This window comes from Phaseolus vulgaris, chromosome 1, assembly GCF_000499845.2.
Source record: "Phaseolus vulgaris cultivar G19833 chromosome 1, P. vulgaris v2.0, whole genome shotgun sequence".
NCBI lineage: Eukaryota > Viridiplantae > Streptophyta > Magnoliopsida > Fabales > Fabaceae > Phaseolus > Phaseolus vulgaris.
The window spans coordinates 35851267-35867009 of NC_023759.2; the positions used below are offsets into that span (position 1 = coordinate 35851267).

The 15743-nt window shown below is 34.6% G+C and overlaps 1 protein-coding gene across 1 annotated transcript; it reads right to left on the reverse strand.

Annotated features, from left to right (window-relative positions):
- Positions 1-3702: 3702 nt before the first annotated feature.
- Positions 3703-4483, reverse strand: LOC137815960 (uncharacterized). The gene is made up of 3 exons (XM_068619067.1): positions 4370-4483; positions 4185-4289; positions 3703-4101 (listed from the first exon to the last, which is right to left on the reverse strand). The coding sequence occupies exons 1-3, from the start codon at positions 4481-4483 to the stop codon at positions 3703-3705; spliced, it is 618 nt and encodes a 205-aa protein (XP_068475168.1).
- Between the last annotated feature and the right edge of the window lie 11260 nt (positions 4484-15743).

Genomic DNA, 15743 nt, shown 5'->3' on the forward strand with positions numbered 1-15743 from the left:
CATTGCAAGATGAACTAAAGAGCCCAATGATGAATACTCTTGTAACTCAACAATGTCTTGGATATCCTTCCTAAGACCACTCACAAACCTAGCAACCATGGCTTCTTCACTTTCTTCTAATTCAATTTTAAGCACAAGCGTCTCAAGCTCCTTATAATATTCATCCACATTTAGCGTGCCTTGTTGAAACCGTTGGAGTCTCAACATGAGGTCTTTCCTAAAATGTGGGGGCACAAACCTAGCGCGCATATGATCCTTTAAAGAGTTCCAAGAGTCCACGGGAGGACCCTTGTGATAGATAATGTCCTTTACAATCCCATGCCACCATTTCATGGCATAATCACTAAACTCTAGGGTGGCTAGCTTGAGCTTATGCTCATCTTGGATCTCATGGATCTCAAAAATTTGTTCACACTTAGCCTCCCAATCTAAATACACATTTGGATCACTAGAACCATTAAAACAAGGTAGTTTGACCGAAGGAAGCTTGGACTTTGCATCATGGTAGAAGCCATTGCCGTAGTGAATTCTTTCCCCTTGGTGATGATGTCTTTGTCCATGGACTTGGGGTGGAGGTCTCCTTCTCCTATGCTCATCTTCACGGCCAACATCATTTGAAGAAGCTCTTGAAGATGGTCTATGAGAATGATGTCCATCATGGATAGAAGGAGATGGTCTAGTTTGTTTGACCTCCATCTTTTGCAATTTCTCTTCCAACCTTCTAATTGTTCTTTGAGCTTCATGTAATTCACCAAGAATTGAAGCTTTGGAAGGAGAATTCTGCTTGGAGGATGCATCACTTGAAGATCCAGCCATTTGTAATTAAAAAACAGCAAACACACAAAACAGCAAACAAGTTAAAAATTAGCAAAAACAGTGAGCTTTCCAATTGAAACTGCCGAAGTGAATTTAAGGCTGAAAAGATATCACTCTCAAAGAAATAATGTTCTTGCACCAATCTGATCTTGAGGCCTTGGAATCCTCAAATGAAATATGTCAAAGCAAGCACACCAATCTTAAGAGCAAACCACCACAAAACCAAAGAAACAATAAAGACAAACAAGAAAAGGTATAAGCAAGGAAAGGTAATTGCAAAAGGAATACTATATGTAAGACAAACTCAAAGAGTAAGAATGAAAGACAATCAAGAAAATAAAGAACTCAATGAGAAAAGTAGGCACACAAAAGAATACCTAAGGAAAAGCACTAGAGTAGATGAAGAAAACAAAAAAAATTTAGCTACTGGAAATTTTTTTTTAATGCAAACTGTGTTTGATATTCACTGATTTAACTGGAACGTTGTAGAGCGAACTGGATTATGAAATTTATACCACAGAAACTTCAAGATGTTAACTCAAAAATGGCACTGGAATCAATTAAAAACAGTAAGCCAATTGAGAGAAATAAATTTTTTAAAATCACTGCCAGATTACCGTATTTTTTTCGGCAGAAATGTACACTTTTTTTATTTTATTTATCATTTTTTGTGTACTTCATATTTTTGAATGATTCTTTTTTCTATTCTTTTCTAACACTTTCAATATCTCAAATCCAGAATTTCAGAATTTTACAGTACGTAAATCAATTGCAATAAGGAAAAACAGTAAGCACTTTTTTCAGAAACAGAGGAATCCTAATAGGAATAAAAAAACAGGATGATGAACTAGCAAAGACATAATAGAAAATGATGTATTGGAACTTGTATAGGTCTAGAATACAAGTATGAACTCAATGCTAAAAAGAAAATGCTCAAAGGATCAACATCAATTCAGAAAAAATATATGACACCAAAGCAAGAAACAATCAAAACAATAAAAGTACTACTAGAAGTAATGACATATATGGAATAACATGACTAAGACAAAACTTAACAAGATTCAAAAATTAAAAGACACAACACAAATTGTAACAAGTGGAAGGAAGCTTAAGGTAAACTCTAGGAAGGATAATGCCATTCCAAAAGAGCAACCATACTCATAAGAATTATGAGTGCCATAAACCTTTCCACAAACACTTGGAGCAAAAGAAAAACAGCAAGAATACTCAATTAAAATTCTAAAACAGAAACTTAAATTGCAAGAAAAATTAAAGAGCTCTTGAAATAAAGTGCACACAACTCAACAATTAAACAAGAATGAACCTAAGACTCATGATACCACATGATGTGATTCCAATAGCCACATAGAACAAGATTCTTGACACTTTGAGGAATCACCTTGAGCTGGAAAATGTAGAGGCACTTTCTTAGAAGTTGGATCATAGTTCTAAGATCAAGAACTCACCAAAACAAGTACCAAATCCCAAACTCATTTGGATGAACCAAATATTGTCAAATTGAATCAACAAAGGAGAAGGAAAAGAACAAACCGAACAGAATTGAACTTCAAAACAAAAGAACCGAACAGAATTTAAAAACTAAACAGAAAATAGGTGCTGGAAAATTAAAGGAACCGAAACAAAAACAACTCAAAACTCAAGGCAATAAGAACAAATTGAAGAAGAAGAAAGGAAGGAGAAGAGAATGCTCATGAAGATGGAGGAATGGTTGGATGATCACGCCACTAGAAGAATGGATGCTCCTAGATGAGTGTGGAAGCCGCCACTTGAGGAAACCATGGTCCTTCAAGATAAGACTAGAGAAGAAGCTCAAAGCTCTCCAAATGCTCACTCCAATTTTGAGTATAGTTTCTTTAGATAAAATTCAAATCTGAATTTTACAAAGGAAGCACCTCTATTTATAGCCTAAGGTGCTGAAAAATAGGTGGGAAATTTCAAATAAACTCATTTGAAATTCCCACCAAAAACAAGTCACATGGGAGGTGTGACCTTTTTCTACTATGACACCTCCCAAAAACTACACCTACACCTATCTACTAATACACCCCCCTAAAGGTCCTATTTAAAACCTAAAAGATGCTATAACAAAAGAGGTTTCTAAGGTTTCCCTCTAAGCACCTTCAACTAAAGACACTACAAAAAGAGAAAATAAATGTCCTCTTGCTCCCAAGGCTTTGAACATGCTTCTTGTAATCCTTTGAGGTGGACTTTGACCTCCATGGGCATCCTCCATTTGTGCCTCCACCTCTTCTTGAGCTTGATGAGTGGCCTCCATGTTCTCTTGGGCTTGATCTCCATCAGGGGGTATATCAACCCTCTCGGCAGCACCATTCTCACTACAAGAAAAACTCAAATTACATACAGCCAAAATTCGTATGTAAAACATAGTTACATACGGATAAAAATTCGTATGTAATACTGTCGTAGGTAACTGTTACATACGGATTTTGAATCCGTATATAATTACATACGGATAAATCCGTATATAATTACATACGGATAAATCCATATGTAAAATCTGTATGTAATAGCGGACAAAATTACATACGGATTTATCCGTATGTAACATTCTACACAGCAATATCAATTTTTTGTATTTGGAAGCACTCCATATTCTACACCTGCATATATTCATCAACATTCCAGTTTTCATAAGACAATATTCATCACATTCAAACTTGTCCATACTTACAATACTTACTATTTCCAAATATCTAAAATGTATTTCATTAAAACAAAACAAAAATCTAATAAAAGAAAACTCAAGTCATTTTCAAAGTTCTAGAGAAGCTAATAATTATTATAATCTTCACCGGGTGAACTTTGTTGTTCATCATGATTACTATGATGTTGCACTTCATTTGACTATTGATTCGGTTGAGTTGGTGGCGGGGTATTTGGCTGCTGAAAAATATGTTGTGTTGCAGCTGCTGCCTCAGGTGGTAGATATTGCATCATGAAATCTTGAAAGTTTTGAAACCTTGCATCCATGCGTTCAATATGCTGCCTAAGTTGAAAAATTTCTTCTGAATCAGCCTTCTTATTACCAGAAGATGGTTGTGTTTCTTGTAGGTAGCGACCAACACAAACGTCCTGACGATCAACACGTCCAACCCCATATACTCTTCCCTTGTACTTTCCACCTATAGTTTCTAACAAACAACAACTTCTCAATCTTTCCTCCTCAGCAGGATCTAATGGAGTAGACATTGAGGTAGATTGTGACTCAGATAATGCTTGAGACAATCTACTTTCAAAACCTTCCTATTAAAATGAAAAATATTTGTTATCATAGTAATTAATGTATATGAAAAAAAAAAGTTTAAAAAAGGTTTAAAAAAACTAACATGTGTCCGCCTTGATCTATCATCAACAAAATCTCCAGTGCTTTTCCGTATATGAGTTTGTTGAAACACTTCATCAACAAGGACCGAGCGGCCAAACTCCTCTATCTATAAAGAAAACATTTCATAAATTAAGGAGATAATAATTAATCATAGATTAATATAAAAAAATTATATGGAAATCATACCAAACGAATAACGTGTTCATGCACACTAATAGATCCTCCAGTGTGCAGACATCCACCTTTTTCAGACAGACGATTCTTTTTAGATGTATCACATTTGGATCGATACACAGGCATGTTCCAGTGTTCCTGGAGGCTGTTTCAAACATTATTGCCAATCGTTTACCTTCTTGGCGAGCATCTTTAAACATTTGTGAAAGGGTGTGAGAAGCCTTTGTATGGAAATTTTTCTTAACTTTTTCCTCGTCCTCAACCCTCCATGTGACCTTCCTCTGCAAAAACAACAAGAATCATCAATCCAAATTGTAAATATAAATTTTTTAAAGGGAATAAAAAACAAGTACCTTAAAACATTGAAAAAGTATATCCCGGTCACCCTTTGGGATTGCCTCCCATGTTGGCCATGGCTCACCAAATTGTTGCTTAATGGTGGCAGTGATGGCCTTTGATGCAATTTTTTATGGATAAAACCTAAATACCAAAACAAAGTTAGTCAAAATTATAAGACAATAATAATAAATTGCATAAATTGATTTTGTTATATTCTTACCCTCCCCCAATAGGCTGAATTAGAGGGCGATCACCAGCTGAGAGGACCTCGTCCTCTAAGTTATTGGCTGCAAAAGCTGAGTGCATCCATCCAAGATTTGTATATAGGGATGGTGTAATATCTGGTGGGGTTGATGCATTAGAACCAACACGTGGAGATGGTGTTCATGCAATAACATCTTGTACTGGTGGGGTGGATTGGGTAGCATCTGCTACTGGTGGGGTAGATCCATGAATTGAAGAAGGAATAGGTGTATTGGGTTGACTGGATGATGGATTTTTGGTTGTTAAATCGTGATAACAATTTTATCACATAATTTTTCCCCCTTTTTTTTTAGTTGTTACTTGGTGATGGTTGATCAGAACCTCCTGATGACATATATATATATATATGGCATGAAATGATAATGAAAGTTATATAAGTTTATCAATGGAGAAAAATATGTTGAATATAGTTTAATAAAAAAATTGAAATAAACATGTAGAAATTTCATCAGCAAACATAAACCTCAAATTAATTGGAGTAATAAACAATATGTTAACAACAATAATACAATACTAGTTCCTACAATAGATATTATTTGTTAACATTGGCTTCCTAAATCTATTCAGAGATAGAGATGTCAAAGTCATCTCCATATTCATCTTCACTTTCTCCCTCTTCATTGTCTTCATCCCATTCATTTGTTTCTTCATCTATCTGATCTTCAAATGATGATACATTGTTTATGTCCACTTCTTCAAGATGAGCCTCTAAATCTTGTAATCCTGAAACCCTTTCAACTTCAATCACTTCATTAACATGTGATATTTCATCAACTTGATATGGCACTTCAACTTCTACATCATCAGAATCTATACGACCTCTGGGCTTCGTTTTGATTGCAACACACCAGACACGTTTGTCTTTGCGTGATGTTGCATATGGTACATAATAAACTTGTCGAATATTATGTGCAATGATAAAAGGATCAAATGGCACATATCTTTTATCCATTCGAATATCCACAATACCATATTTGGAATCCACTCGTGTACCTCTTGTTGATAGATCAAACCAATTACAGTATAATAATACAACTTTGTTATCTGAGGTCAAAGAATTGTACTCCACCTCATATATATGTTGAATCACACCGTAGAAATCATCCTCACCTCCTTCTGTAAGACCCTTTACATGGACCCCACTATTTATTGTTTTCTTTCCCTCGTTCCATGCATGAGTGTGGATTTTGTACCCATTCACAAAGAATGTGTGCCACTCTTTTACACACCTTAAAGGACCAAGTGATAAATCTCTTAAGTGTTGGTTCTTCACATTTAAAGGGTCTTTAAGAACCTATAAATATATCAATGTCATTAATTTTTTATGAAATGGTTAAATAAGTCAACAAAAAGTAAATTATAGAATTTGTTGATACATACTTGTGTCCTAAACCACAAAGGGAAATCTGTATGTATACGAGCCGAAACATGCGATTCGGAAATTTCATTACAATGTAAGAAAGAGCTGTGAATATATAAGTGTCAATGCATTTGGTTAACGATAACTTAATGAATCAATAACAGTGTTTTAAAAGAATATCTTGCATAAGGCTTACTGAAGGTATGATTTAACTTCATTACAGTTGATCAAAATATGAACATGAGTTGAGCTCAATTCTTCATCAGTTAACCAACGAGTGATCTCCCTCCCAGAATGACGTCCAGGTTGGTCAAATACATATAAGATTGATAGAAGCCTTTCACTTTCAATGTCCACTTCATTTCTACAAAGTTGTGGTCTTAACATGAAGTTGTTGAAATAACGTGAACAAAAGTGAGTTGTCTCACGATGCAAATAAGATGCACAAATAGATCCTTCTACCCTAGCCTTATTCTTCACTGATCGTTTAGCATATCCCATGAATCTATAATAAAATAAATATGTTATGATTGATATTTATACTTCACATTAAATAAAGACTAATAACTCTTATTATTACCTTTCAAATGGGTACATCCACCTATAATGGACAGGTCCACCAAGTTTGGCTTCATATGCTAGATGGACAGGGAGATGTTCCATACAATCATGTGTGGCTAATTCTACCTTTTGGGATTGGAGTAATTTGTTCAAACTCTCATATATTGAGGTGATATTTAAACATAATATTTTGTTCTTGAATTATGATTGGTATTATTGTTTTGTTTGTAATGCTTGACTTTCCATGATCTCGAAACTTAGATTTGACTGAAAAGTACTTCTAAGATTCTGACCCAAATGATAATGTTTAGTATATTTGAATGCTAGGAATAGATTCAAAATGTTAATTGCTATCAATGTTTAATCGTAATGATAAATTGTTTTCTTAAATATGCAAGGAATCGATATTTAGGAATCATCTTAATAATTTTATATGCAAGGAATCGATATAAATTAGTTTTATACGGGCATCAATATCAATCAAAGGACAAAATATTGTCATGCTAATCAATATACAAAAGAGTGAGAAAGATGAACCCTAATCCTTATTTTTCCAATTAAAGCAACAAACTCTTTAACTTGTTTTTTGATTAATCATTGCCATCATAACGAATCTCAACAAACTTTTATTATTCTATTTTATATTTAGTGAATCTTTTACTTGATTATTCAACTGTTCCGTGAGGGTTCGATATCCATCATTCGGGACAAATTATTACTTCTCTTAATGCAGTGCACTTGTCGTAGAATAGTCATCAAGTTTTTGGCGTCGTTGCTGGAGAACAGTTTAATTTTTTAATATAAATTCCTAAATATTTTGAATATTCTAACTGTTTTTATTTTTTGTTAATAGTTCCTAAATTTTGTTTATATTTGTTTACTGTTTTATTTTTGTTTTATTTTATTACAAATTTGATTTGATTTTATTTTAATTTGCAGATCTGTTGTTACTTGTTTTAATTTATTTTGAGATTTATCTATTTTAATTCCTTTTTAGATTTATTTGGAATTTTTTTTATTTTGTTTCTTTTTAATATTTTGAAAAAAAAAACAAAAATTATTTTGTTACTACTAGTGAATCCTTATGCTAGCCCTTCGATCTAGTTGTCTTATATGATATTGAGAGGTCAAATTCCCAAACACCAATTATTATTTGAAGTAGAGATTGAAAGGGTAGCAAAAAGAAACAGAAAGATAAAGACAAAAGAGAGACAAGGAGACACTAGAGAGGAATCCTCAACCACTTCTTTTCACATTAATATTTTTCAGGAGGAAAGCAACTTGGCAGAACACCACTCCCCTGGAGGAAACTTGGAGATTATGCCATGCACCAAGGGCTGATGCATTTTTCTAGTATTATAATACACGCTATGATGGAAGAGGCCCCGACACCAATCCATTGAAGGCCACCAAAATGTCAAATTGAGGCAACCACTAGAGTTATGGTCAAAGAGGGGTCAAGAGGACGCATTCTACATGTCATAAACTCTAGTGTAGTATAATAGTTTTTACATTTTTGTCAAAAGTAGCATAGTTTAATTCTTTTGTATTTTTGTTGAAACATGCAAAGTGGTACCTAAACTGCTAACCTAAGTTTAATTAGAGTTTCCTACTCCTAATTAAACTTAGGTCCAGCCCACATTTAGCCCAAGTGGAGCGTAAGGTTCTAGAACTCCTAGCACATGGAAGAATTCTAGAACCTACCTCACATGTGCTGAATTTAGGAGCCACCTTCCCATGTGCCAACATTTGAATTTCCCTCCAATTCTCTTTTCATATTCAGCCCTCTCTTGCTATATATAGAGGAGCTTCGGTCATGTAAATTCAAGATTAATATACTTAGTGAATTGCTGCCAAATTGTGCCAATTTCACTTCTTGCCCAAAACCTCCTAGGTAAGGCTTTTAATCTTCACAAATTCGCCCTTTCCAAGTGGAGTTGGCCTCACCACTCTCAATCCCTACCTCTCATGCGCCTTCAAGGTCACCACCACTCTTAGGAGGACCTTGCTTCATCTTCAATCCATGATGCTTTCGCCATTCAACAACAAAAACCGAAACTATGAAGGCACATCTCCATCATTTGGTATCATGAGCTGTGGTTCTTCAAGAGCTAAGTGCCTTCTTTTGTTTTAATTTTTGTGTTTTTCTTGTTTCCGTGTTGTTCTTCAATTCTTCATATTGTCTTGCTGTTTTTTACATTTTAATTTGATTTAGGTGCTGTTTGGAGAAATCCAATCGGTGCATTGTGTTAAAATTGTTCTTGAGCTTCTAATTTTCAAATTTGTGTAGGAATCCATATAGAATTGTGTTGTTGTTCTGTTTTTAGTTTATTTGAGTCTTATTCGCAATTCTAATCGGTTCATATTGTGTGTCTTGATTCCTTTTTTTATTTTTGAATCCAATTGTGTTTTGTCTAAGTCACGTTTCTCCTAATTTGTCATCAATTCCATGTAATTATGATTTTGTTGATAATTTTGGTTTCTTAATTTGATTTGAGTCCATATTTATAATTCTGTATTTGTTGATCCTTTGGTGCATTTTTCTTTTTAGATTGAGTTCATATTTGTGTGTTAGATCCATACAAATTCATATACATCCACTTCGTTGTGTTTTTGAAGTTTCTTCAATCTGTTTTTAATTCCAGAATTAGGAATACTCTGTTTTTCAAATTCTATGCTGGCTGTTCTTTTGTTATGAAATTAAAATACGTAGAAGAAAAATTATGAAAATCTGAATCTATACAAATTGATGTATTAGAAAAATCAAGAAATAAAGAATCATATCAAAAGACAAAACAAAAAAAAATGATAAATCAAACAAAAAAAGTGTGCATCATGGCGCCAAAAGAAATGGTAATTGCACAAGAATTTTGAAATATTTATCACAATTATTTGGTGCATAATTTTGGTGTGATTCCAGCGCCAAAAGTTTGCTAAGACCTTCAATTGTTTGTGGTTCAAATTTCAGAATAAAATTTCAAATACCCAGCTCAGCATAAATTTTATAAGTCACGCTTTTTGGACCTAAAATTTCTAGTAGTACTGTTTTGGTTTTTCTAATCAATTCTAGTGCCATTCTCTAGGTTCCATTTGTGTGCCACCTTTTGTTGAGTGCCTATTTTTATTGCTTGTCCAATATTATTCAATACTCCTTCTAGTTGTGTCCTATAAATCCAATCCATTTGCTGTTGTCCTAATTTTAAATTTGAATTGTTCTTTGCTTTCATTTCTTGACCTCTAAATTGTTGATGAACAAAATTCAAATTGGTGCTTGTTAAGTGGAAATTAACCTTGTGGCGAGTCCATCCCCACTTAGTAGGTACTGTTTTGAAGATTTTAATTGGCTAACCATAGGAGGTTAAGGCAAGGAGCTGCAGCAAATACAAATACAAATACATACACTTTGTAGAACACAACAAGGAAGATCAATCACAAGCCAAGGAGTGCATAGTTTAGGAAATTTGAATTTTATTTTGTGTAATTCAATTTCTTTTGTATTTCCTTTGAGTTGTAATTACATTTAACTTTGATTAATTAGTGGATTAATTACGTGTAGACGGTGAGTGTGTCTTCAATGGCTCCAAGTGTCTAGAAGCCTCACCTTAGGAATCGTCTAGTTTAAAGCTTTCTAGTTAGCAATCTTTAATTTGTGCTTAGTAATTGTTTTGCTTTAAATACTTGCCTTGTATTTTTAATTGCTTTGCATTGTTTTCTTTGCATAAAATTGTGTCTTCATTCTACATGTGACTCACGTAGTTTACTTAGAAAAAGGTGTTGGACAAGTCTTTAGGGATAGTTTTTGGCAAGGAAAGACTTGGTACTTAAGAAGTCCTAGTGACTCACCTCTCTTTCCTGGAAAGCTACCTTCATTACTATCTTTATCTTTTTTGAGGTAAAATACTTAGGACACAAGTCTTTAACCATGTCTTCTCCATCTCACAATTCTAGTGAAATAGTTTTTGGCAAGGAAAGACTTGGTACTTAAGAAGTCCTAGTGACTCACCTCTCTTTCTTGGAAAGCTACCTTCATTACTATCTTTATCTTTTTTTGAGGTAAAATACTTAGGACACAAGTCTTTAACCATGTCTTCTCCGTCTCACAATTCTAGTGAAAGTGATATGACAATTCTTAAAAACCTTTTGGAAAAAGTTGCTTAAAATGTTCAAGCACTTTCATTTAGACAATTGCATCATGAAAATCAATTTGTACAAATACAAGATGATTTGAAAATGGTCAAAGATGAATACACTAAATCCAAAAAGAGTTCACATCCATCTAGCTCTAGGGGTAATGAATCCTATGGGGAACAAAGCCTTAGGATCAATAAATATTACCAACCACCCCCAAGAAGAGGTAGAAGAGAAAAGAAAGAAAGCCCTAGGGAGGTTAGGATAGATCTACCTCATTTCCATGGTAAGGAGAATGTAGAAGCCTATCTAGATTGGAAAATGAAGGTAGAACAATTGTTTGCTTGTCACAATGTGAGTGAACAAAACAAAGTATCCTTAGCCACTCTAAGTTTTCAAGGCAATGCTATGTATTGGTGGATGACCCTTGAGAGAGATAGGCGTCTTCATAAGGATCCTCCCATAGAATATTGGAATGATCTTAGGGGTGCCTTAAGACGCCGCCATATGCCTTCATATTACAATAGGGAGTTGATGGACAAGCTCCAAAGACTCCAACAAAAGACCATGAATGTAGAGGAATATAGGCATAAAATGGAACTATACATGATGAAAGCCTCTATTAGGGAATCCGAATCCATTACCATAGCAAGATTTTTAAGTGGGCTTAACCTTGAGATTAGGGATAGAGTTGAACTTTTACCTTACCAAGGCTTGAATGATTTGATTCAACTATGTATCAAAGTGGAACAACAAATTTTGAGGAAAACTTCAAGTCATAGGGAAAACTCATACTCTAACTCTTATCCCAAAGAGGAATATAAAAGAGGGGAAGAGCATATGAAAGAAACATCTCTAGAACCTTCCCAAAACCTACCCAAATACGAGCATATCTCACACACTCAAACTAGAGAAATTCCATGTTTTGGTAATGATCATTTAGCATCTCAGCGTTCCAATGAAAGATCTTTGATCTTAAGGGACAAAGATAACAATAGTATCCAAGACAAAGAAAATAGTGAGAGTGAAGAAAATATAAAAATAGAAAATATCCAATAAGTGAAGGTCGAGTTATCTATAGGCACCTAAAAAGATAAAGTTTTATATGATGTAGTGCTTAAAGAAACTTTTCATGTCTTATTGAGACGACCATTGCAAAGTGTTCAAAATTCCATGCTCCATGGTCGTACCAACGAGACTACCTTCACACATAAAGAAGAAATTCTTCATGAAGGAGAACTCATGGGCCAATTTAGAGTTGATAAAACTCTAAAACTTTTAAAAGGAAAATTCTTTTGGTCACCCATGAGGAAAGATGATCAAAGACATTACCCTAGATGCATTTCTTATTTTAAAACTAACTCTAAGGCAATGTCTCATGAACTCTATGCTCCTTCACCTCTTGTAAGTGCTCCATGGGAAGACATAATCATAGAATTTATATTAGAACATCCTAGGACAACAAAAGGTTTTGACTCCATTTTCATGGTTGTGAATAGGCTCTTCTTTAGAGAAGTGGTAAGATTTCATGGATTACCTAAAAGCATAGTTTTGGATAGAGGTCCAAAAGTTATATGCCATCCTTTGAGGACTCTTTTGGAAATATTTAGAACTAAGTTATAAATTTCAATTTCTAGTCATCCTCAAACGAATGGTCAAAACAAAGTTGAAAATATAGCTCTTTCTACTATGCCTAGGGTAATCATGAGAGACAACCACAACTCTAGGGATGAGTATCTTTTCCATATTCAATAGGGTAGCTCATATAACTACTAATATTTCTCCATTTGAGGTTGTATGTGGGCTTAATCCTCTTTTCCCTTTTGATTTGTTACCATTTCCTAATCCACAAGAATTTGTGCCTAAGGAAGATATAACAAAAACTGAATTTGTTAAAAAAATGCACGAAAGGATTAAAGAACAAATACAACAACAAATAGAGAAATATTATGCTAAGTTGCCAAAAACAATAGAAAAACAAAAGGCATGGCAACTTAATAGAATTGATTTTTATACAACTGCTTAAACTAACTCATTTGCTTTGTTTGATGACTCCCATAGAAGGACATTTAATCCAGGAGGATGAGCATAGTTGTCAACTCAAGAATAAGGCTGCTATTCGAGATCGACCATGTAGATCTGAGGATAGATCCTCTCGAGAAGGAGGAGATGATGAACACCATCCAGCTACATACATCCCCCTAGTAATGATGAGGACGAAGCCTTGGATTTGAGGACAAATCATTTTCAAGAGGGAGGGGATGATGGAAGGGGCCCCGACACCAATCCATTGAAAGGCCACCAAAATGTCAAATTGAGGCAACCACTAGAGTTATGATCAAAGAGGGGCCAAGAGGACGCATTCTACATGTCATAAACTCTAGTGTAGAATAGTTTTTACATTTTTGTCAAAAGTAGCATAGTTTAATTCTTTTGATTTTTGTTGAAACATGCAAAGTGGTACTTAAAATGCTAACCTAAGTTTAATTAGAGTTTCCTACTCCTAATTAAACTTAGGTCCAACCCACATTTAGCCTAAGTGGAGCGTAAGGTTCTAGAACTCCTAGCACATGGAAGAATTCTAGAACCTAGCTCACATGTGCTGAATTTAGGAGCCACCTTCCCATGTGCCTACATTTGAATTTCCCTCCAATTCTCTTTTCATATTCAACCCTCTCTTGCTATGTATAGAGGAGCTTGGGTCGTGTAAATTCAAGATTAATATACTTAGTGAATTGCTGCCAAATTGTGCCAATTTCATTTCTTGCCCAAAACCTCCTAGGTGAGGCCTTTAATCTTCACAAATTCGCCCTTTCCAAGTGGAGTTGGCCTCACCACTCTCAATCCCTACCTCTCATGCGCCTTCAAGGTCACCACCACTCTTAGGAGGACCTTGCTTCATCTTCAATCCATGATGCTTCCGCCATTCACCAACAAAAACCGAAACTATGAAGGCACATCTCCATCACACTACCACTAGGGCCTTGGAGATTAAGCTTTATGAAATCTCTATGTTCAGAGCCTCACTAACTGGAAGGATGTAGAGGAAATATTTCTGCAAATATTTTTTCCAATCTCTTGCTATATCAAAGCAAAGTCTAAAATCTCTATGTTCATACAAGGAACAAATGAAGCTTTCTGTGAGTCATCAGAGAGATTCAAAATGATGATGAGTAAGTGCTTAAATCATGGGTTTGAAGATATTGCTCAACTGCAGCTGGCGACACAATGATGGTTGTTGATGTGGAACAAGCGACAAGGATTATTAATGCATTGGCATCAATTAATTATCAAACCCAACATGATAGACAAGGTATTCAGAAGAAGGGGTTGTTAGAGTTGAATACTTCAGATGCACTCTTGGCTCAGAATAAAATTATGACTCAACAAATTGAGACTTTTGTAAGAATTAATGGCTTAAATAATAAGGGGGGGGGGGTGAATTGTTTATCAAAGATTTTCGCAAAGATTGATTAGGAATGAAGCTTTAACACAATTCACAGATAAAGCAATCAAGGAAAGCAATCAAACAATGATTAAAAACTGTTTTTAGAATTTTAATCGGTTGAAACTTTGTTTTAACCAGTTGTTTATAGTAGCAGCAAAAGCAGAATTAAAACAAACAGTTATAAGGAGTGAGAGAGAGAGATTTACACAGCCAATTTTATATTGCTTCACTCAACCTTGAGCTACATCCAGTTCCCAAAACAACCACTGGGTTCCACTAGTGATCATTCACAGATTACAACATACATAACTACAAAGAGGAGATCTTGAAGCCACAAGAACTACTCACCCTCTTTGCAAACACACACCTCTAGCCAGAACAACCTCTGACTTTACAGGATTTCACACACACTTACAAGTTTATGAAAGATCAAATACAAGAATCATGAAAGGAACATAATACACTTGAGTTTACAAGAATCAGAAAGCTCCTATGATCAGACCTTGAACCAGTGTACAACTAAACAACAATCTTGCAAAACTTTTGAAAAACTTCTTTCAAATCAATCTCAATCTCATTGTGTTTGATATAAAACTTCTGTATTTTGTTTTGAAAGAAAGGATTTATTTATAGCACAAAAAACTAGTCGTTCTAGGCAACATTTAATGGCTAAAACAATTTTGATTCACATCCAAAACAAAATAACAGGTTTTCAAAAAACTATTATGAAATGTCACAATCATCTAGTTGAAAAGTCATTTTAACCGGTTGAATTGGTTAGGCAGTTACATAACCAAGTCAAAAACAGTTTTAAAACCTCCAAACAAGCCAAGTGACAAACAACCGATTATTTCGATAATTCAACCGGTTGTTTTTCTCTTCGCTTAGAAAAACAATTTTCTTTATCAAAACAGATTGAGCAAGCTTTGTGCAAGGGACTAGGAAAGATTTTACAAAGATTCTAAACACCCTAAACTAAACCCAAACCAATAGCAACACATCTTCAATCTTCATCATGGATTTCAAACATCAAAGCTCCCATGTCCAACATCATGTTCAACAATCTCCCCCTATTTGATGGAGACAAATCCTTGGGATGCTTTTTGGAATGTCTTGTTTAGAATCTGTGTAACCTGCATTCATAAGCAAACAAAGACATACAGGATAATCTATTCCAATCAAACCAGCACCACAAACCAGTTCATACTAGGTGATTTTTAGAGAGAAACATCAACCAAATCAATGTGAGACACCAGTTAAACATACAAAGGTGCAACACAGATAAA

Excerpts from the sequence above, each read along its gene's own strand:
- LOC137815960 (XM_068619067.1), bottom strand. The coding sequence starts at position 4,483 with ATGCCTGTGTATCGATCCAAATGTGATACATCTAAAAAGAATCGTCTG. Across the intron at positions 4,290-4,369 it reads ATGAACACGTTATTCGTTTG|ATAGAGGAGTTTGGCCGCTC; the intron begins GTATGATTTCCA and ends TTTTCTTTATAG. Across the intron at positions 4,102-4,184 it reads ATAGATCAAGGCGGACACAT|GAAGGTTTTGAAAGTAGATT; the intron begins GTTAGTTTTTTT and ends TCATTTTAATAG.